Genomic DNA, 23,851 nt, shown 5'->3' with positions numbered 1-23,851 from the left:
TGTTATGCCTAAAGGCTTCAGTAAATTCCTATCAACTGGCAGATGGCCTGGGTCTCCGGGACAGAGACACAAATGCTAGGTTGTGTGTCTGGGTCATCAGTGGCCACAGCGCCAGGAGCCAGTCTGTCTCCCTCGCACAGTCGATGTCCTGTTTCTCACCTCCTCTCCCCTTTTCCTCCAGGTTGTGGCTCTGTCCTCCTGGTGCCTGCTGAGGGACTCCATTTACTACACGCTGTCCGTGGTCGCGCTCATCGTGGTAAGTGTGTGATGGGCACCTCGCCTGGATCCCTGGCCTCTTATCTCCCAATCATTCTTCTCAGCTTGGGGTGACGTGTGGCTCCTCCAAGTGGAGCAGGTGCGTGGAGGCGGCTACTTTGATCACTCAGAACCCCAGCCTGATGGTCCGGTGCTCAGAACAGGAGCTGGCTCTGGTCCCCCAGCTCCATGAGCATCCCCTGCTGTTTTCCTACGATTCCCCCGACGCTTTGCACTCACTTTCCTCATGGGCTCCTCTGTAACTCCCTTCAGCATCCCTGGGTGTGGACCTTCCTTCTCCCCCTTACTCTGTGCACTCTCCCAGGACACGCCCTGCCCGTCCCACAGTACCCATTGCCATTACCGCCTTCACGCGGACACGCCTACACTGTGTCCCTAGCAGTGGGTGAGCAACTCTCTACTAGACACCTTCATGCCCCAGACCCAATGTGTCTCTACACTTGGGATGATTTCCCCAAGACTGGACCCTCCTCCTTTATTTCAGCCCCCGTTCCTACCCTAGCTACCCAGCCTGGGAATGATATTAAACTGACCTTCCCCCCAACTCCCAACATACGCATTTGGCGTCAGTGTCCTGTGGATTTTCACTTTGTACAAGTCTCCCCAGTGTGTCCCCCGTAGCCCATTTTCCTTGAGGCTTTTTGCATCTCTGGCCTGCACTGATGAAGCTCGTTGCAGATTAATGTAACGAGTAGCATCACAGCTGCCCACCCCCCCCCCATTCCCCCCTCCCTGGTCAGTCCTCAGAGCTGTCCAAACGGTGTCTCGACAAAGAACACCTGCAAATGCAAGTCCTATGTTTATATGATCAGCGGCTCCATGTCCTGTGGGGACAAACCCAAATCCCTTAGCTTGGCAAGCCGAGCCGTCTAGGAGAAGGGCAGCAAGTCAGAACAACACATGGGAATCGGGAGACCTGGCTCCTAGTTCGGGTCCCCTTCTCGCTAGCTCTAATGACCTTGGAGAAATCAGTGTCTCCAGGTCTTAGTTTCCTTACGAACAGAACGGAAATAGATCCTCTGAAGGATTTACTTACCTGTTTACAAAGCACTTACCTGTATATTATTTAATTATAAATAATTTAATTATAAATTAGATTTAATTATAAAGCTGTATACAAATAAGTCAAAAGTGATGTCTAATACAAGACTCTCCCCAAGGAATCAGATGGGTTAGTTAAGTCAACAGCAGCTCCAAGTGAAGAGCTTGGGTTTACAACCACAGCACCCTCATTCCAGGGGCGATTGACGATCAGGAGGGTTGAGACCAGCCCCCCAAGGGCAGAAGTGCTCCGACGTCCACGTTGGACTGAAAACACAGTGTGTCTGTTGAATTCCCGGTCAGCAGACTTAAGGACACCTATGAGCTCTGTGTTCTTGTACCTGTGGAAGAGGTACGATCACCCCCAGATCTAGAAGCCTCTGTTCACCCAGCCCAGACTGCTCAAACACGCTCTGCAGAATCTTTGTCCTGTGATGCCTGATCCCATACAGCTCACATGCACTCTGCTCTTCTGCTGTCAGGGTATTTTAGGATGATTTCTGAAAATTACATTTTTCAAGAGACATGTTAGTGGATGGTGTCAATGAACGCAGTTCTCCATTTTACTGAATTCCAGAAGGAGGTGTCCACCCTCCTAGAGACAAGGCGATGAGCCAGAACAACGCAGTCCAAGACCCCCTGGGAGGGACTTCCCTGGAGGTGCAGTGGTTAAGAATCCGCCTGCCAATGCAGGGGACACGGGTTTGAGCCGTGTCGAAGATCCCACATGCCGTGGAGCAACTGAGCCCAAGAGCCACAACTACTGAAGCCTGCGTGCCACAACTACTGAAGTCCATGCGCCTAGAGCCCGTGCTCTGCAACAAGAGAAGCCACCGCAGTGAGAAGCCCGCGCACCGCAACAAAGAGTAGCCCCTGCACGCCGCAACTAGAGAGAAAGCCCATACGCAGCAACGAAGAACTGACACAGGCAAAAATAAATAAGTAAATAAACTTATACCAAAGGAAAAAAAAAAAAAAACAAGACCCCCTGGGAGCACGGACTCGGCAGCGTCCACGCCCGTCGGCAGATTTGCCGGTGTCAGTTTCACTGTTTTCACATAGACACCTCCTGGACCTGTGTGAAATAACCTGTCTTCTGTCACATTTATCTGGCCGTGTTCAAGATAGAACAAATGTAATTGTTGCTAATGACGTGTGAAGAAACAAAGCGGTTTTGCATCCTCAGGCTGTGGGCGACGCTCACCCGAGCGGGGTCTTTGGGCGAAGCAATCACCTGCTGAGGATGAATCAGAGCTGACTCAGCGCTCGCAGGATGCCAGCAGCTCTGTGTTCCCTCCGATGGCAACAGAGTCAAAAGCAAGTGATTCTTTGCTGTGACCTAGAGATTGGACTGTGTATTTACCGACCTGACGTCAAGGCTAGATTTTTATGATCTTGAGAAAAATTACCTTTCTCCACTGTTAGGAAGTAATGGAAAAGAGAACGTCTGGGTCCTCAGGGTTTGGTCTCGGTTCTTTCTACTTTAAGTGGCGTTCCTCCAAATTCAGCAGCACAGGAAACGCTCAGCATGCCTCCTGGAAACATGCAAACCAGAGATTTGAATTCAGTAGATCCTGGGGTTGGACCCAGGAAGCTTCACTTCAACCAGGATATTCCCCCGTGATTCTGATGCCAGTGGCACCCACTGCGCTTGGAGAAACTCAACCTCGAATACGGTTGGACACCATTTCCTCAGATGTTCATCTGCTGCAGGCGAGGATCGTCTCGAAAGGGGAAGCATCATGGCAGTTTGGTTGGCTGGATTTCTGAGGGCTGTTCGTTCTTGGGGTCATTTTCACATGAGACTTAAAACCAGCCTGAAGAGCAAAACAGCCTAATACCCGAAGAGCAGCGCTTAGCAAAGGAGGTTCGTCCATGTCCACAGATCTCTTCCATGCGCCAGCCCCAGGCTGCTGCTCCACACGCCATATCTTTTTGTCAAGGTTTCCTAGTCTCCTCTTTCTATGTTTTCCCTCATGTCATGGTAACAGCATCACTTTTCTTTGGGTTTTCCTTGTATAACACAAAGCTTCTCCGTCGGACTCTGCAATGGGCACTGAAAAGTCCTATATTTAGCACCCTCCTCCTACCCACAAATAATTACCAATAATTATCTGAATCATTTATTTTAACTATTAGGGTTTTTTTTACCCTCTCCCCCTTTTTATGGCTCTGAAATGTTCAGAAGGCAGTCCCCTGAGGTGCCACAATGAAGAGCTAATTCACCCGGAGGGCAAGTCCCGACTAAATGGGACCAGAGGCCACTTCTAAATACATCTGCCCACAGGAAGGAGCCCCGAGGACAGTCCCTCAGGGCTGGGGATCCAAAGAGCAGGAAAGACCACGCCTCCAGGGAGGCTTGGGGCCGCGGGTCCAGGGAGTGCTGATGGGGTCCTTACTACCCGGATTCTGAAACAGCTGACACGGAAGCTACTGCAGAGGCCCAGGCCAAAAAGCAGAAACACAGCACGGGTGTTCTGAAACCAACAGAGCTTAACCGGTTAACTTAGAGACAAGGGACTCAGTTCACGTCGATATCTGGGATTTACCTGACCTTTGCTCTCTGCTATTTTCTAGTTTGTTTGTTGTTGCTGTTTTTTAAAGAGAGAGCGAAAAAATAAATAGATAAATGAGAGCGGAAGAAATTAAGAACATGCTCGCATCTAAAGCAGTTCTAATTGCAAAAGCATACAGCGCCTGTCTCAGCGCCCTTCCCCCGCCCCATCAGGCATCCCCCTTTAGCCCAGGTGACATTCTCTACAGTGAAGCATCAGGCCCTGGAGAAGCTTGACATGGCCTAGGAAGCTCGCCCCATGACTTGGGTCTCTTTCTGCAAGAGAAGTGTCGCTGTTTAGGTTCTGAGAGCATCCTGGGTCCTTCGGAGCGTGTCCTGTGTGCAGCTACACGATGGGTACTCCGCAGACCCTCATGGACACTCCCCAAGGACCCACCCCCACCTGACGATGGCAGCTCCAGCCTCCCCATCTTCTTTCTCCAAATTCCAGCAGACCCGACAGACAGTCTCTTTTATTGAAATGTTACTGTAATTTACATAATCATGTAATTTACATAAATGCAAATGATTCATTACATCGGCAATCTAACAGCTGCCCTAAAAGGAATACTTTATTTTTACCCTTCATCTCTGCTTCAAGATGGGGGATTTTGAGCACCAAGAGAAGGGAAACTTCCAGGGGGTATGGAGCGGCCTCTGAGACAGGTTCCAGATAACAGACAGGCTCACAAATGCAGCTTGGGGGAGGAGGGGCTGCCCACCTGGAGAAGGGCCGGGTGGGCCATTGGCAGTGGGGGGGCCCCTCAGGGCAACCTGAGCACCGGCACAGCAGCAAGGCTCATCCGAGGTGACACTGCCCTCTCACTCAGTGCAGCCCCCCACTCTGATAAAGAGAGACAGCTCAGCTGACCCATCTGCCGGAGACAGCCCAGGCAGCACTGTCCAGTATGAGAGCCACCAAGCACGTGAGCCTTTGAGCTCTTTCTTTTTAATTTTTATTTTATATTGGAGTAGAGTTGATTTACAATGTTGTGTTAGTTTCAGGTGTACAGCAAAGTGATTCAGTTGTACATATACATGTGTCTCTTCTTTTTCAAATTCTTTTCCCATTTAGCCATTGTACTCTTGAAATGCAACCATTGCAACCAAGGAACTGAACCTTATTTCATTCATTTCAATGTATGAGACCACATGTGGCTAGTGCCTATCAGCTTGGAGAGCACAGTGGTAGAGAGCAAATCCTTCCATAGAAAGTATACCTACATTCTCACGGGCACTTTCCACAGGCATAGACTCCATACTTCCTACGGGACTGAGTACAGTGTTGGGTCTGTCGATAGAGATTTCCTAGTTCAATACTCACACTGCACAAGCAGCTGTGATAGGAGTCCCATTTTACAGATGGCAACACCAAGGCTCCAGAAATCCAGGGATTTGCTCAAGGTGAGCGAGCTGCAACCTCTCAGGCCAACCAGAGCGGGAGGAGAAGATGTACAGCTGCATCAGCCCAGCAAAGAATTCAGGTTTTCCCGCCAACAAAACCTGCCTCGTACAGTCTGGCTTTACCCCACCTACCACGAAGTCCACCTTCACAGGGGCACCCGGAGGAAGCGCTTACTTTGCATTTGGAGACTGAACGTCTGCCTCCCTCTCCTGGAAGTCTTTCATTAAGACGACTCATCTTAAATCTCCTTATCTCGCCCTTTCTGTGAGAGGAAAGTGCCTGACATGTACCCTGCTGACTGTCCTCTGGTACCCGCTGTCCTCCACGGCCTGTTCCCCTCGGGCCCTTCCTCCTTCTCCAGTTTGGAGACCCTGAGGCCCTTCTGCTCACGATTACATCTCAGGGCCCCAGCAAAACGGGAATGACTCTGGCAGCCAGAAGATTCTCACACAGAAGGATGTGAGAGAACATTCAAGTTCCTCAAACAAACCAGGGGGTCCCCTGCTCCCTAATCCCTGCCACAGTGAAGAGGCAGGGCTGCTCTTAAGTGGTGCTGGGGTCAGAGAGGGAGCCGGGGCATCCGAGCATTTGCTCCTAGAGCCGGGAATCGGGTTGGCTGGACGGGATTCCAGGAGACTTGCTCTTTCCCGAGGACAGCAACTTGGACATTTTAGTTCCTCGCCTGTGTTTTTGCGCTGCTGAGCGAACGTAACCTTTTGCTTTAACAACCGTCATCTCCTGTATCCTAAATTGGTCCTCTCATCACTGTTTCTTCTGCTGTGGCCTGCCCTGCAGGTTGATATGGGATGTCCAGCTCTGCTCAAGCCCTGCCTTTAGTTCCTACCCTCCTGTATCCCCAGCACCGTCAGGTCGGCCAGCTGGAGATGCTCATGTCAGAATCACGATTTACCCTGCAATTGGAAACCATATCTGTGCCTCACAGCTGTTTTCCAATGTATTCCATCTGACTCCTCCCCTCAGAGGGAATCGCCGTGGGCTCCGCTAAGCCACCCGCACCCCTGTCCCTGAAGCCGGAGGAATGCAGGACGTCGAGTAGGCACGTCTCCTGAGGGCATCTACGCCGTGGGGGGGAGCAGTTTCCCTTCCCAGCAACGCGGGGAAGATGTTCAAGGTTTCAGCCTCTTGAAAGAGAATGATGGTGTTGATTTTCTCCTTTTACCTTCACTGCTTAAAATTCTGATGGTGCCAGAGATTACTGTACAAGCTACGAGGTCTCACCTCCAGCACAGCAGCCGCCCAGCGCCATGGTTACCGCTTACAACCAGCCAGCCCAGGGCCGCCGTGCGCTGCGGGGCCAGCCTGGCCTCTCCTCTCCTGCCCACTTGCCTGCGACTACCGGCTGTCTGTTCCTTGCTGTTCCGCCTTGAGTTCCCTGGGTTGCTCGGTCATCCAGGGATTCACCTGCCTGATGGAATCCTGTCTCTCTCGGAAGAATTCTATAGCAGACACCAGCACTGAAAAGCTGGTTTCCATGGTACCCAAACGTTTCGCGGAGGCCTGGAGGAAAAGAGGGTTTTTTCAGATTCACTCCTGTGAGTTCCCATTTAGCTCGTCTGCGGAACACGTGGAAAGCTTAGCGTGAAGCCGGGGGTTGCTCTGGAGGAACCAGATATGGGTCAGAGAGCAGGTCCCTGACCAGCCATGCAGCAAATCTGGGGCCCAGAGATCAGCGCACCCACGCGGGCCCTGGCGGGGGGTGGGGGTGGGGGGGGTGGGGCAATAGCGGCCTCGCCCCAAACACAACCAGCAGAGCACAGAGAGCTGCTTTCCCAAGGCTCCTCTGCAAAATCCCACTTGGGAAAAGGGTGGGGCACCTCCGACCGCTGCGCTCAGGTCTGGGGACTGCGTGTGGGTGTAACTGAGGGACCCACCCGGCCCCATCTCAGAGCACCGGGCAGGAGCTGCCTCCAGAACGTCACCCCGCCGCGTGATGGCAGTGGGCTGGCCGCAGGCCGCTGCAGGAAGCGGTCTGTCCAGGGGCCCTTGCCCACCTCCCAGGAGATTTCATGGAGCCGCCAAGGGGACTTGGTCCAACTTGATCTCAACATCTCTGCCGGGGCCGGGCCGCTGGGATGCGGGGCCGGGACGTGAGCGCCACCTAGTGGGGACCGGCTGGAACTGGGGGCGCAATTTCTTGTTTCAGGTGGGGCAAGGCGTGTGATTTCAGGTTCTCTTCTACCCTAGTCACCCAGCCAGCAGGGGTGGGGAAGTTGTTTTGTCTTTTACTCACCGAGTGAGCATGAAAATACAGAGGGATGTGCAACACTTGTCTTAGGAGAATCACATGAAATAAAATCTGTAAGGAATAAGAAATCCGCTCTAACCATCAACAGCACCAAGTGAGAGTCACCATCTTTGTCATCCTACGTTTTCAGACAGGCCGGTTCCATGCTCTGTCGGCGTGGTCCGGAGATGTGGTCTCCCAGGGGAACAGTCTGTGAACAGTGCGGGTTTCCTTCTGGGTGGGTGACAGTCAGCTGGCGGCCCCCTCCAGGCACCACCAGACTCTGCAGGCAGGTCTCTTTCCTCACCACACACAAGCCTCTTTCCATTCAGGTTTTCTCAAAGGCCTGATTTATAGTCCGTTTTATCAATGTTACTGTTCTCTTTTGGAGGCGCTCATGTTTCCACCCAGTCCTCTTGAAGCAGTGGGGTCAAACCCAGACCGTGTTCACTCGTGGGCCACAGGGTAGCTGAGGCCTCAGGGCTCCAGGTGGGCAGGGACCAGCAGCGCTGCCTCTGTCGTTAGGAAGTTTCTGGTTCCCTCCCCCCACCACGTTTGCATCCAGGCATGCCTCACTATTTCTCTGCTATTGTGTTCCCTGTAAATTCTGCTCGCACTTTGGAATCCTTTGTACAATTAAGCCCATTCTGATTTTTTTTTTCGCCTGTCAGTTAGGTGGCACAAAATAAGGCTTCTTCAAGCTGCTTGCATATTGCGGAGTGTTAGCTGCCCTCCCCAGAGAGGAGCATTAAATTGGTGATCTAATCAACTCTTTACTAGTATCTTGTGCTCTCTTAAGTGGCTCTGAATTGATTGTTCCAGCCTGCTGCCCAAGACTGATATTGAATTAACTTCAATTAATAGAAAACATTTTCCAACTTAAATCACTGCTTCTGTTCCATGATTTCTTGGATTTTTTGAAAGCTAGCAATTATGTAACAGCGGCTGGGAATGCCTTCCTGGGAATGAATTCCACACCATCCAGCCTGGATTGTGGGGCGGTTCCCTTTACTTCTTTATTTCTCTTCCCACTCTGGTCTGACATTTTCATCCAAATGCCGCCCTGTTGGATCCGATAATGACAGATGACAAAGCGGCAAAAACTGATGAAGCCAGTGTCTTTGTCAGTGTCTTGTTGGGAAGAGTGAGTTACAAAGAAAAGGGTGGCTCCTTTCTCCTCATCCTTCTCTATGCTCCTTTGGGGCGATTGGAGGGAGGTCCTCTTGTGCGCCTTTTCAGCTGCACCTGCTGGTCTTTGAGGTTTTCTCTGTGTCTCTCACAACTGGTGGTCGCTGTCATCGCCGGGGACTGAAGCGATGTCCCGTTGTTAGCCGAGTTTACCACCTGGGTGCAGTAATCACCCTCTACACCCAGATGCTTCTGCCTGAGAGTCTCCAGAGGGCCCCTGAACGAAAGTTGCTCAGAGATGATCGCGCTCAAATCAGTCGTGTCCTGTGAGTGTGGGAAGAAACAGCTTCCTACTTGAATGAAATAGAAGGGCATTCATTTGGTTTCAGCACCGTACCATCTGGGCAGATAAGGGTGTCATGGAAAGGACATGAAGTTAGGAGCCAGGGCTGGGTTCTAGGACCAACTCTGCAGCTAATTGGGCGACCCCAGGGAAATTACTCATGTTCTCTGCAGCTCCGTTTCCCGTATAAATCAAAGGGCCAGAATTATACCACTTTTTCCCCCAAAATGAGAAGTGATCTTAGATGCTATGTGGAGTAGGACTTAAACTCAGTCCCGTCGTGTGTTTCCTTCGGCTCCTAACTGATCAGGGAGGGTCTCTGTTTGGCCCTTTGCACTGCTTCTGACCCTCGCTCGTCTCCATAGAAGCGCAGGTGCTATCATAAAAGCTCGAAGGTGCTGTACGATGCGCAGAGACATACAGACAGCTTCCAGGGGGCCCGTAAGTGACTCATGTTTGCAAGCATCCACCAAGCTCCGCATCCCTTCCAGATCTGAAATTCTACAAATAACGAGGTTGGGCATGCTTCCCTCTCGCTCCATCCTCTGACAGAACTTGCAGGAAGGCTGGGATGGCCGGATGCCCACCCGAGTCTGCCAACAAGACCTCCTTCCACGAACACTGACGAGAGACTAAACCAGCACAGAGGGGAGTTTGCCCACAGATGCTTCACACCCCAAACCGGCCCCAGCCCCAATTCCCACCAGCCAGCCACGAGGGCGGATAACATGCAGTTATAAAGCATGTGTGTGCATGTGTATGTGTGTGTGTGTCTGTCTAATCTTCTCTCCTTTTTATTTTTTTTCACAGTTCATTTATGATGAACAAGTTTCCTGGTAAGTACCTCTTTTCCCCTTCCAATTTCCCCTTGCTATGTGGTAGAGACAGGACAGTAAAGAACAAAGTCAGCGTCTAGGAAAGAAAGGGAAATGTCGGGGCAGCTTGGAACAACTAGCGTTTCTCAGGAACCCTCTGTCCATCTCAACAAAGAAATTAAATCAGCTTTCATGGAGCAGAGACCGTTTCCCTTGGGCTGGCCTGGTGGGCTTCCTTTGGGGATCCTTTTATCTTGCTGTCTTTATCATCCAGATTAGACAGTGTAAGGCAACTGTGCCTTTCCACAGTCAGTCATGGGCAAGGCCATGGTTAAAATTTGATGAACCTTTTCCAGTTGGCCAGACCGCGTCGGCATATTCCGAACACCATGTATTCAGTATATCCCAGGAACCAGAGGTGAAGACATGTCAGTGACCTTTAACCCATTAAAGTTCTGCCTAACATTCAAGAAGATCTTAGAGCTCTGAAAAATCAGTGATTTTTTTTTGATAGATTAAAAAAATTGCCCAAATTAAGTATACGGGAACATTTGCATTTGGGTCAATGTCCAAATCACCTTTTTTGAGGTGGGTTCTGAGCATGTCTGCTGTGTTTGAAATGGAAATAGAAATGGGGTGTGTCATGCATTCTTGTTACATTTTTCAAATATTTGATCTGCGGAAGTAGAGTGATGTGAAAATACACCTACTTCTTCTGAAAGAACATCTCAGAAACAGGTAGTTGTGGTGCTGTAGGTAAATGACTTTTGTGGTATTATTTAGAGCTAAGAACGAGCTAGGAAGAGAAGCACAGACAGCAAGGTCCTACTGTAGAGCACAGGGAACTCTATTCGATATCCTTTAGTAAACCATAATGGAAAAGAATATGAAAATAATAATAATAATAAATTATACCTTTAATTAAAAAAAGAATTACAGAGCCCAGCAGTCTTCGTTTTCAGCAAAATGAGTGCTAGCCCTTTGCTGGAGCGACATGTCTGTGTCCTAGGATGTCTCTGTGATTTTCAGAATTTGGGGTGGTGGGGAGCATATCACATGGACCATAAACGTTACACACTATCCAGGGTATTAAGATACTTTTGTCGCCTCTCTCTCCTCTGTCCAAGAGGGCAAGGGGGGAGACAGCTGGGGGAACTTGCTGTAAGACGCATAGGCCCTATACTGACCCATAAAAATAAGAAGGAAGTCTTCTTTGAATAACAGTGATCGGGAAGCTGAAAGGGATCAAGACGCCTGGGAGCAGCACAGGTCAGAGGTCAGAGGCCAGAGGTCAGGAAGAACCTCCTCGTGGGATCCACCTGGACCTGGTGGCCACGTGGAGTGGTGACATTTTCCCCTCATGTCCTTGGGGATTACGTGCAGCACAAGAAAACTTGCAGAAGCGTTCCCATTCAAACTCATGGCGTGGTGAGCACAACCAATGCTCTGCCTCAGCAAACAGTAGGTGGCTAAGTGTTGCTCGGTGTTCCTGCTCTTTGGTAACAGTGCTGCCGTAAGGAAAAGCAAGTTATGATCACAGTTGACCTCAGAAATTTTTCTGCTGCTTTTGTGCAGAAAACCTGAAAAAAGGAGACCCGAGGGTGGTTTACCGTCTGTCAGTCTTAGAAGGAGCCCTCTCTCCACATCTCCTTGGCTTTGCTTGTGAAAACCACAGCAGGAGGAAATGAAAGCAGGTTCATGACAAGCCTGTGTCAGTCCTTACCCTCAAGGTGTCCTTTAGGATATTTCAGATGGGAAGGAGCAAGAACTGGAGAGTCTGTATCCTCTCCTTTCCAAAGGCTGACCCTCCTACCATGTCAGAGGAGAGAACCTGGGTTCCTAGGCTACTCCCCGAGCCTGTGCTGAAGGCCGGATTCTGAGGTCATCAGCCCCTCAGCCTGGGCACCCGGGCTCCCACAGGAGGGAGGAGGTGGGAGCGCCACGGATACACGAGTCGCAAATTCCCAAGCGGGTTTTGGTCCAGCCTGAGGTGGGTTGGAATCATAACTCATGCACAGGTGAAACTGCGGGAAGAACTAGGGGAAGCTTTCACGGCACCGAATATCATTCTCAGATGGCCGACCTGTTACATAATCATGGTTATTATGTGGATGGGGTGACAGAGACCGTTTTGCACGAGTGAGGCTGAGAAGTTAAAGTCTGCACCACTGACCTATCACTGCTTTGGGATTTCCAGGGATTTCAGCTCCTCATGTGACTGCAAAATATACTGAACTTTAAGATATTTTTTACTGTCCACATATCTTACTTTCTCACCCAGCCACCCATGAGTATTTATTTTGCTGAAAGAGTGAGTCTAGGAGCTGATTCCTCTGATTTCTGTCCTAAGAGACAGACTCTTCAATCTTGCAATTAAAGCACAGTAGTATTTCAATAATTCCTTAAACAGTGAATTCCTTTCCTTGTTATAGGACATTCCAGCATGTTCTAGCAATGTCAAGGCAGGTAACCAATTCACCCCAAATCCTTGAAAGGAAACTAATGTCAGTTGCGCTTATTTTGAAACTAAAGTACTCTTTAGGAGGAAAGGAGCCTTGTCAAATACAAGTACAGAAGGGGAAGGGGTCCCCACCATGCGTGGTTTAGATTCCTTTACCGTTCCTCAAGCAGCATTCCACAGCAAGACCCATTCAGCCAGGAAGTGGCCACCAGAAGGCTTTTAGTAGCAGGTAGTAGAAAAGCCAGCCACAGTGGATTACAGAAATAGTGGTTTATTTTTCTTACATATCAGGTACCCCAGATGTAGGTAGTACAGTGGCTCTGCATTTCTCTTGACCTTTCCCTCATGACCCCAAGATGGCTGATGTGGTTCCAGCCATCAAGTTTGGATTGAAGGCAAGAAGGAAGAAGAAGGGGCTATGTCATTTCATTGGACACCTTTCCACCTTATATCTCTTTGGTCACAACTGGGTCTGCTTTGACCAATAAGTGTCCAGGGGGGAATAGAATTACAACTTTAGACCAATCATTTATCCCACCCTCCTTGAGATCAAGGGTCCCCATTTACTGCCTCAACATAGTGGGGTTCCATTAGCAGGGAGAGGCAGGGGAATATCCGTCGGCTGCTTTTCCATCAGATACCTGCCCCAAAAGACATCTGACATAGATAGCATCAGAGAGCCACCTAGTAGGGTATGTGTTCATCCTGCCCAGCAAGACCCCCACTGTTGCCAGAAGGAATTCAGAATGTGTCTTCAGTGAGTCTGAAGGCCTGACAAGAAAACGAAAGGATGCAGGGTGCTGTTTTTGTCTCTTTGAGCGAGTCGTGACTTTGGGGGAGAAAGGAGAGCCTGGGACACGACCTGGACAGTGTCCATCTGCATGGTGTTGGAGACCGGCTTTCATGGTTCTGGACCCTGGTTAGGAAGAGGAGACGTGCCCTCTGGGCGAGGGGTGGGGGGGTGACAGGGCGTAGCCCCCTAACACAGAAAAGAAGAATCTCTGGCAGGAGAATCCAGGGCCAGTTGTAGGTGGTTCAGCGTGGAAGTTTGTGGGAAGGGAAGAGCGCACCCAGATCACACAAGCCCAGGTCCTTGGAGGACAGTGGCGGGCTGTGGCCGGGAGGGGCAGATGGGAAGAGCGTGTGACATCAGGGTCTGCAGTTGGAGTCGCTTCAAGTCCCAAACTGTTCATTCCTGAGCACCTCCTGGCTGCCAGCCTCCGTTCCAGAACTGGACACAGAATGCAAAACCCAATTCTGCCGTGACCTTGGGGATGTCTGAGATGAGGGGGGAGCAGACACGTCATCACGGTGTCATTTGGAGATACTCATGGCCCCGGGGGCAGGAGGTTGGGGGGCGACACCAAAGAGCAGGAAGCCAAGATTTGATGCTCAAACACGGAATCAGGCCACAAAGCAGAGGGGCCTCAGAGAGCCTCACTTGACGAGGAGGAAGCACTGGGTGGACCCTGAGTCTGGGTGCCAAGAAGGCAAACCTGAAAGGCCAGCAGGAGAGGGAACCCCGCCGCCACAGGCACCCCTGAAATGTGACGGCAGAGACGCTTACTCACATATTGCAATGGAAGGGCTTGCTTTGAGTAAAAAATCAAAAAGAGACAAAGGAGTGAGAGTATAAATATACCTGTTCACCAAGTGCTGGACGTAATTCAGCCTCATGGGGATGTCTCTTTGACGTTGGCTTGTTTTCCAATGACCCCTCACCAAGTCTGTAAAAGTGCGTCGAAGCAATCACATGACTTCCCTCCAGCTCTTGGGTGTCTCTTCCTTCAGAATAAAGCTGGAATAGAAATTCGCTTTTCCCAGTTATGTTTATGCCACGTGTACATTGGTTTCAACGAGATAAGGACCACGCTCAGGCCCCTTGGAGGTGTCTTGCAACTGAAAATTGACATTTCGAGAAGTCTCACCTCTGCAGATGAGCTGAGTGCTGCTCTGTGCTGGGGAGGGCGGGGTGCCTGCTTGGGGGGCGCTCTGTCAGGGAGGCTGATCTAAGGAGAAACCAGATCGCTCAGGCGGGAATCAGATGTGAGGAGTGGTGTCGAGTGACTGCTAGAAACAGGCATTAGATGTGAATAAGTAAATGAAGAAGATAATCCCAGACTGGTCAGAGGTTTAAAGAACACAAACAGAAAGTGAAGGAGGAGTAGGCAGGGAAGACTCCTTGGAGGAGGTGACGTTTAAGCTGATATTTGCAGGATGAAAGGGACCAGCGAAGGAGTGAAGGGAAAAGCATTCCTGGCAGAGGGGACGTTAAGTGCAAAGGCTCTGAGGAGAAGGAAGGAGCTTGCCGTGTGCAAATGAAAGGAGGCCAGGTTGGGACACAAGAGGATTGGGGGGAGAAGGAAAAAGAACCGGGGTTTGCAGGGAGGGGCACCTTTGATTTTTTTCTCAAGTCTTTTGGGAAGCAATTGAAGAGTCTTAAGCAGAAGAATGACAGGATCCAGAAGCATTGAGGAAGGCAGTTCAGAGGCTGAAATTAAGGTGGGGGAGGGAGGTAGCAGTGGAGCGGGCAGACACCCACAATTCCAGAGATATTTTGGACACAGAGTCCCAACGGGCATGGGGGAGGGTAGAGAAGGGCTCCACTTTTATTTCCAGATGTGGGGCTTGACTGTGCAGTTCACTGACATGGCAAAGCCCTGGAGAACATGAAGCTGGGGCGTAGGAATTTGGAATTCTGTTCCGACCTGCATCTAGACGCCACGTGGGGAGGCTGTATTGACAAGTGGATCCTGAACCTGGAGCGGGGAGAAGTGTGGCGTGGACGTGTCTGTTGGTTTTCCAGAAATAGGACAAGAGGACATCACCTAGAGAGAACGTTAGAGGTCACACTGAAGAAGTGGAGGGGACACCAAGGGAGGGAGAAGAAATTAGGGGACAGGAGGAAAACCAGGAGTGTGGCCCTCAGAAGTCAGGAGAAGAGAGTGTCTTCTGAAGAGGGTGGGCAATCAACTTCAGATGCTGCAGAAACACTGAACAGGATGACAGAGGACCATCTCTGTGGTTGTGCATATCTGCAGAATCATTCTCAGCTAATGCATGGTAGCTCGTTATCCTGTGGACATACCGTAACTCACGTACCCACTCCTTCATCTGATAACCGCCTTGCTTCTTTCCAACACTTCATTTTTATAAAACAGCACTGCAACGAAAACCCTGTGTGTGCCTCCTCTTTACATGTGATCACTTATTTCCCCAGGATCAGTTTCCAGACATGGAACTTGAAAAAGCGAAGGAAAGCCATGACCTAGAATTTCTTCATAGACCATCCTCCAGGCACCTTTTCTTAAAGTCAAAATTACTCCCTCAATTAACTAATTAAATTCTACAGCTAAAGGGGAACCTTCACGTTCCCTTGCTTTTTAACTGAAAGTTACTAAACTAAAGAAAATGGAGGAAATATTCGAAGTATCAGAAGTTCAAGGTACATTCCAGAAGGTTTCATTATTTTTCTTTCTTGCTTGCTCTTGACCATTTTCCCACTCATTCACGCTAATCCTCCCTGCTAGCACCTTCCCTGCCCAAGGTGTCTGTCTCTCTCCCCCTCTGTCCCTCCCTCCCCCTCTCCCCTCCCCCCCAACTATTCTTCCTTTCCCTCTCGTCTCCCTCTCTCTACACATGCCTTGCTCTGATGTACCTAACGATCCCTTGGTTGCCCTTATCAGTTCCTCTAGTTTGCCCTTTGTAACTGTATCTGAATAGTTTCAGTGAATGATTAAGCTGTGGTCAGATTTATACACATAGCCGTATATTCAGCTACATTATAGAAGGCTTGCTGGGTTCAAAATATTCTTTGGGGTGAGCGAATAACAGAGAAGAGGGAGCATTTTCCTTTGAAGTAGGGGAGGAAGAGAAAGATCCCGAAAACCTGGATAAAGCCTAGGAAACGTCTGCAGACCAGGAAATATGTGGAACTTGTTTGCACGTCTGCTTCATGCTTGCCGTGCTCGGCAGGTTGAGCTGCCATTCGCATCACACACGTGTCTGAGAGGACCTGGAGCATGGCACATCTGTCTAGGGCGGCTTCTGTTAACTGACCATTCTTGGTTTGTCCACAGGTGGGAGTCTTTGGTCCTCGTGCTGATGTATCTCATCTACATTGTCATAATGAAGTAAGTAAAAGACTTTCTTAGTTTCTCTCCCAAAACTCTTTCCTACACTCAGCATTATGTGATAATGTGGGCAGAGGAACAGGGGACAGGGCGGGTACCTGTCATCAGAGGCTCACTTGGCTCCCTGGGCAGACTGCTAGGAATCAGTGCAATCTCGACTTACAGCAAAAGCATAGACCCTTCCAACCCAAATGTATGATAGAATCAAAGCTTCGTGGTTTCGTTTGAGAAATCTCTCAAACCCTTGCCCCCTCTTCAGGACCTGGCAGCCTAGCTTTTGGCTGTTTTTTTGCTCACTTTCATAACAAGAGAGGAGGTAAAGCTCAATGTGTTATGTTTCCATATAGGTGGAGGGAAGATGGGGCCAGAGCTGGATAAGAGATAACTAAAACCATGGATAAGATATCTACAGACTTCTGTTATTTGTATTGTATTAGTCAGCTATCGCCGCTTAACAAATGACCACAAAACTTAATGGCTTAAAACCACAAACGTGTATTATCTCATCCAGTTTCTGAGAGTTAAGCATCCAGGAGCAGTTGAACTGGAGGGTGCTAGCTCAGGGGCTCTCTTGGGATTAGAGGCAAGAGGTTGTCCAGGGCGGCTGTCATCCGTTTGGGGCTCCAAGACGGCCCACTCACACTGCTAGTGAGTAGGTGCTGGTCGTTGGCTGGAGGCCCCAGTTCCTTACCATGTGGGCTTCTCTTCAGGGCCACTCTACTGTCCCCACACCCGGGAGTTGGCTTCCAAAAGAGCAGGTGATTAAAGAGAGAGCAGGAAGGACCCAGCAACACCTTTTATGATCTGGTCTCACAAGTCACACACCATCACTACTGCCATGTTCTGTTTATTAGAAAAGAGTCACTCAGTCCAGTCCTCACTCAACGTGTCTACTTTGCCTTTTGAAGAGAGGAGTGTCACAGAATGTGTGGATGTATTTTAAAACCACCACATTATGCGTGCTTGTTCCCCTTGGAGTCTGGACAGCTTACCACCTGTGTCAAGAGTTATGTCGCGGGCTTCCCTGGTGGCGCAGTGGTTGAGAGTCCGCCTGCCGATGCAGGGGACACGGGTTCGTGCCCCGGTCCGGGAAGATCCCACATGCCGCAGAGCGGCTGGGCCCGTGAGCCATGGCCGCTGAGCCTGCGCGTCCGGAGCCTGTGCCCCGCACCGGGAGAGGCCACAACAGTGAGAGGCCCGTGTACCGCAAAAAAAAAAAAAAAAAAGAGTTATGTCGCTGATGTTTCCCGTACTCTAATGTAAAATGTAAGCACCATGGTTGGAACCTGCCAGTTCATCTTTTTGCTGAGTGCCATGGAGTTGAGGAGGTTGTCAGTGGTGCAGAGATATTCTGTGCTGCAGATTCCTGCCCCACGGGAGCTGTTCCTTTCGCTCTAAGTTAGTCCATACTCTCCCCAGCCTATGTGACTGCAGGAGTGATCACCTTCTCTAGGGGGCAGGACAGCAGACCGCTCTAAGAAACTGCCCATTTGGACCCGTCAGGTAGCAGTCTGCAATTGACATGTCAAGTTTTCCTTGCTGTTGAGGCCTGACAAAGATTAATTCTGGTGGCCGAGAGCCCGTTGGGAGAAATCAGCATGGCCACTGACAAACGTCACAGGAACAGTGAAGGTAGGAGCTGGCTTGACCGATGGCCAGGGTGGGCTGTAAGCCATCTGCTGCCATTCCACTCAATGTAGCACCCAGTTTCCACCTCAGGAGCTGTCCCACAGTCAGTGTGGACCCAGTAACTGGGTCGTGTGACTGGAAGAGGACATTTCTACTGATAGAATAGAACCTCACCCAAACTGATCCTGGTGTGGAGTTACTGTGAGGTAGCAAACAAAGAAACCAGATACTTTCACCACAAATCACCTTGCATTTAAGCATCTCAATACATCAGCTCCCATGAAAACCAGAGCTGGCCCAAAAGTTTTCCACGGTTTCTAGATTCCAAGGAAAAGCCTTTAAAGATGGAACGAGCCAACTTGTTCCTCTTTCTCTCAAAGAACAAAACTACTAGGGGATCGGTGCCACAGTCAGGAAGCCTCAACATTAGACGTCTTCTTTCAGCATTTTTTATTTCACCTTTTTTTTTTTTTTTTACATTTTGATGCTTTGAGACCCCAAAGAGTCAAGAGCTCTCATATTCCCTTTTGAAAAGGGAATCCGTCAATTATTCCAGAGAATTGGCTGAGTGTCTGCTGTAAGCCCAACGTGGATCTAGGGTTTTAAATCTGAATTCAGATGAAAGCATGTCCATACTGAATTCACCAGGGGCTACACGGAATAAGGAGGTCTTCAAAAAGTGTTTTTCATCTAAAAAGAAGGAAGATGGAGGAATTTTGCTAGCATGCATTCTGTGACCACCGTACCCCTCTACTGAGCCATCGTGATGCCCGTGAGTTGCCGGCGGGGCACGTGGACGTAAAGATAACACAGTGAACAATCTCCCTACCCCAAACCGTGCCCAGTGTGGAAGCTGATGAGGTGTGTTTCTGCTGATGCCTCAGCTTCACCAACCTCCCAGCTGTTCAGACCGGCAGGATACAAATAGACCGGGGAAAGGCAACTACTGTGCTCGTGGAATTTTCTGCATAAATTCTAGTCCTAAGTTCTAAATTGAAATCTCTGCTCTTTAGCCATCCCGCTCCATAATCAGAGGCTTTAATCACTGGGTTTTATAAAATCTGATTTATAAAATTGCATGCTTCACAATAAAATAGCTTCAGGGTGCAAGCACAAAATTTAAAACATTCAATTAAAAATATAAAACAGAGCAGCAGCCGTTAAAAACAGCATGTATTAGAGCCATCAGCTGCCTCCTGGGTAGACGGCTTTAAAATAACTTTAAACATTCTGTCTGAAGGTCATAAAGCAATTCCAGTTTGGCCCAACAGGTAGAAACCTTCCCGGAGCCTGAGGCATACCCGGCCTCAGCGAGGGTTGATTTCTGTACCGCTATGTCACTTCCCTGGGGTTTGGTCCCCAGATGAGGCAGTGTGGTCTGCTGGTTAAGATCAAGTGCTTCCTGTGCAGCCCCGGCCATGGGACCTGGGCCAGGTGATTCAGTCATTTTGAATCTCAGTTTCTGCTTCTAAAAACAGAATGAACGATGCTTCCTACCTGAAAGGGTGTTTGTAGGATGGAACATGATGGAAGAGTTAAGGAATTAACCAGTATCTGCTTCCAGGAAAGCGCTTATAATACTACGATACATAGTAGTATTATCCTATTATCCAAATCCAAATAAACGTATAACACACAGTTGTTAACTTTTAAAGCAAACACCCAGGTGAGTCAGTATTTCTGTGGGAAAAATGGATTCTGAGTCAAGGTGCCAGAAACACTACGTCTCCCCTAGAGCCCCATCAGGAGGGGAGAGAAAGAAAGTGGGGAGGTCTTTCCATTAAGAAGAACGTTGACCGTGCAAAGCAGTCGGCAGACTAGCGTGACACACCCCGCGTGCTTGCCAGGAGCCCTACAACCATCAGCTAGCTTCCTCCACCCACACCCCTAGCAGCTTCCCTCTCCCCACGTGACCTGAAGCCCCAGACATCATGTCAGTTCACCTACCCAAACGTCAGTGCGTGTCTCTTAAAGGACTCATGTTTCACCTAACCACCACGATCACAACTAAAAGAACGCTAATGCTTTGATACGAGTAAGTATCCAGTCAGTGTTCAAATTGTCAATGGTCTCAGAAATATCATTTTTATAGTTTTATTTTCATCTCATAAATGTCATAAATATTTTAAAAACCAGTGAGTTTCCTAGGATTCCTCTCTGGGAGTCTTCTAATACCAACGATAAAGGGACCGAGACATTTACCTACCAGAACATCCTAGGACCTTGACCAAGCTCCCTCCCTTCCAACACACGTGGAAGAAGCACTGCACAATGTTTTGATTGTTTTCCACTCAATCGTTCTGGAGAATCATAGCCCAGAATTTTTTCATAAAGCCAAGGGCGCAGCAGACCTGGAATTATGGCACAACAGTGACAGACATTCGCAGGCTCCCAGCCTATGACCTCAGGAAACCAAAGGCAGACAGAGACCTCGACAGCCAGCCCGCCTGTACACGTGGACTGTGATGCAGAGCCCGGGGTGGCAGCAGAGACGGACGTGACGCCTTGACCTTCCTCCACCAAGCATGCCCCTGACAGCAAAGGCCCTGGGGACGTGGCCCAGAGGAGGGAGACCTTGCCCATCCCTCTGAGTCTCACAACAGCCCTTCCACGCACACACAGACCCCGAGTAAGGGAACTCAATCCCAGAGGTCCCCCTGCTGACATGGAAGACTCTGCAGAGAAAGCAGTGTGTCCCTATGTATCTATGTGATGTTGGCTTTATTTTCACTCACCGTATATTCTCAAGTTGGGAAATGGGCAGGTTGTATATTCTGGGGGAAACAGGATGATAACATAATAACCTAATAACTTAAGGCACAGGGTCCCCCACAGGCCGTCCAGGCTCGGGGAGCTGCGGGGAGCTGGGAGCCGGGGAGGCAGGTACGGCCGTGCTGATGGGCTCTTTCCACTCATGGCCGTGTCCAGATACAACGCCTGCATACACCAGTGCTTCGAGAGGAGGACCAAGGGTGCAGGAAACATGGTCAACGGCTTGGCCAACAACGCTGAAATCGACGACAGCAGCAACTGCGACGCCACCGTGGTGCTACTCAAGAGAGGTAACCCTGGGGGGCTGCGTCCCCCGCCAGGCCCCAGAGGGTGTGCCTGCCCCCAGGGAGGCCTCCCCCCCTCCCTCGCTGCATCAGGCAGGGAGCAGGTTCATCCTGGTGATGGGCAAACTCTGAAAGCCAGTGGAAGTTCTTGGACCAAACTGCTGGGGTTGATATAGGGAAAGTGGGGAGATGGTAAAGGAGAGGAGGCCATGGCTGTCAAGGTGCTGACCCTGTCACATTCTGACTGAGTGACCATGAAGCAAGTTACTTAACCTCTCTGAGCCTCAGTTTTCTCTTCTGCAAAATGAGGATAACTTTTGTAACAAGTTAAGGAGATAAAGTCTGCAGAATACTCCATTAATTATAGTTGTTATTAGCGTATTATTATATCCAAATTCACTTTCAGGCTACATTACCTCAGTTTCCGAGCTGCAAAATGACAGAGGAAATTACCCTTTTTTCCCCAAAGTAATGCTTACATTCAATAGATACTTATTAAGCAGCTGATACACAAAGCGATAATACAGTGCTCTCTAATCATTTTCTTTCTTCGAGGAACATGGAAAATTATCATTTATGTTTGCCTAAATGCGTTTCATTTTTCATTTAATTTCTTTTTAACTTTCCCCTTGAAATGTGTGGGTTTATTTCTTCGCAGTCCCATTTTGTTTGCTTTTCAGGCAAAACAAAAGAAATTAGAAAATCTGTAGGTTATTTTCAAATACATATCTAAGTTTGAAATCTGTGGGTACTTATTAGAATTTGAAAATCAATTATTTGATATACTTTTCTCACTAATTATATGCATGGTGAACAAAAGACTTACGAGTATTCAGTGCCATCCCACGTAAGGATTTCATTTAGTTTCTTCTCTTCAGGGTAGTTCGTAACCATGAAAGGAATACTCTTAGGGAACCAAAGAGCGCTACCTATTTTATTAGTCAGTGTTTCCAGAGATCATTTCATGGTTTAGTGGCCTGGAGAACAGGAGTGAGGCCTTGGCCAGGTACCCATGAGCTGTGTGCTCGTACTGCAGCATCCACAGAGAGGGCCTTGGGCCATGACGGAAGTTATTTTCAGGCCTGCCAGCAGATCCTGACGCAAGATTTGCCCTAAGCCCCCTCTGGACTCGAGCCCAGCTCCCCACCCCTAGCCCCCGGGCAGCCCTGCTCACAGGCTGGGCCGCAGCAACGTGGGCATCCCCCCACCATGTCCTCCACCTGGACTAATGTCAATTCTGCAGCTTTTAACAGCTCAGAATGAGCACTGCTGACATTTGAAGGGCATAAAGTGTTACTAAAGACTATTGGGGTCTTTCCTATGCCCCAGATATGAGCGGCAGGAAAAGAATCCTTTGAGGACAGAGGGGGATTCTCTTATGTTATCACTCATTCTCACCATGTTCGTGAAGGACTCTTACATTGTTTCAGGTCATTTCAAAGAGGTATCGATGAGCCCCGTAGAAAGCAGATTTTAACTCTTCTTCAAATTTTGATCATGACAACCCTTCCAGGATGGATGGATGGTTGGATGGGTGGTTGGAAGGAAGGAGGAGGGAAGGGAGGAAGGAAGCGGGGGAGGGAGGGAGGGAGGCAGGGAGAGAGGGAGGAAGGATAGATGGGTAGGTGGGAGGATAGATGAATGGATGGATGGGTGGATGGATGGATGGATGGATGGTTGATTGGATGGTGGATGGATAGATGATGAACGGTCGGATGGGTAGATGGATGGATGGATGGATGGATGGATGGGTGATTGGAGGGATGAAAAGGGAGGGAAGAAAGGAGGGAGAGAAGGAAGATAGGAGGAAAGAAGAGAGAGAGCAGGAAAGAAAGGAATGGAAGGAAGGTGAATGAATATCTCTTTCCTGCTCCTAGTATCAATGTTATTTTTATTTTATGTTTTTAATTTTCCCAGCCAATTTCCACCGCAAAGCGTCAGTGATCATGGTAGATGAGCTGCTGTCAGCCTACCCACACCAGCTCTCTTTCTCTGAGGCTGGTCTTCGAATCATGATCACCAGCCACTTTCCCCCCAAGACTCGACTCTCCATGGCCAGTCGCATGTTGATCAATGAGGTATCTGGGAAAGCACAGTCCATCTGCCGTGGACGGGGTGGGAAACTGGGAAGGGGAGAAAGTTTCCTGGTCTGAAGGTAGAAGCACCTACCTCAGTGTTTCGCACAATAATATCCCGCAGCCATTTCCCAACATCTTCGCTCTCTGGACCAGCTGTGCATCTTGGTCCTTGCCCCTCTCTCCACATGTCCAGAGACGTGGTCCAGCTCCCAGTTATACAGAAAAACTCTTCTATCCCTTCCACCTACCTTCTTCTTTTTATCTTCCATCTGAATAAAGCCCTCCGATGTGAATGCACAGAAGTAGTTGCTAATCAAGGTTACCCTAGTTTAAAGTAATGCAGAGTCTCTGACCTGAATTTTCCTGGGTGTTCCTTTCTCCAGAACGGCAGCCTCATTGACCCAGTAATCCAAACACACGTGTATGGCTTTCTCACATATGGACCGAGGAATTCCTACAATCTAGAGGAGAACGTTAACACCCCAGCACACAGGGAATCAAGAACGCTGATAGGAACGCAGTGCCCATCTGAGACATGGGGATTCTCCTCTGAAGGCATTTGCAAGTTCCAGTGGGTCAGAAAGATTAATCCTTCCTCCCAGAGTTGGTTATCACTTTGAGGAGTCCCTTAGAACTTCTCTGCAGAGCCTTCTGGAAGCACCTCCTTGCCAGCTGACTGGGAAATAT

At 49.4% G+C, this 23,851-nt stretch overlaps 1 protein-coding gene across 7 annotated transcripts in view; it reads left to right on the top strand.

Moving 5' to 3' along the window:
• The window catches only part of SLC24A3 (solute carrier family 24 member 3), a 461,722-nt gene that overhangs the window by 401,734 nt on the left and 36,137 nt on the right, over positions 1-23,851 (top strand). For all 7 annotated transcript variants that reach the window (XM_049699116.1, XM_033429397.2, XM_004270413.4 and 4 more), the window contains exons 7-11: positions 182-256; positions 9,803-9,828; positions 16,348-16,401; positions 20,959-21,092; positions 23,004-23,164. In XM_049699116.1, coding sequence (XP_049555073.1) covers positions 182-256; positions 9,803-9,828; positions 16,348-16,401; positions 20,959-21,092; positions 23,004-23,164 — 450 coding nt within the window. The remainder of the gene's footprint in view (positions 1-181; positions 257-9,802; positions 9,829-16,347; positions 16,402-20,958; positions 21,093-23,003; positions 23,165-23,851) is intronic.

The sequence above is a fragment of the Orcinus orca genome, chromosome 16 (genome assembly GCF_937001465.1).
Source record: "Orcinus orca chromosome 16, mOrcOrc1.1, whole genome shotgun sequence".
In the NCBI taxonomy this organism is placed as follows: Eukaryota; Metazoa; Chordata; class Mammalia; order Artiodactyla; family Delphinidae; genus Orcinus; species Orcinus orca.
This window is presented reverse-complemented; position numbering and strand designations above follow the sequence as displayed.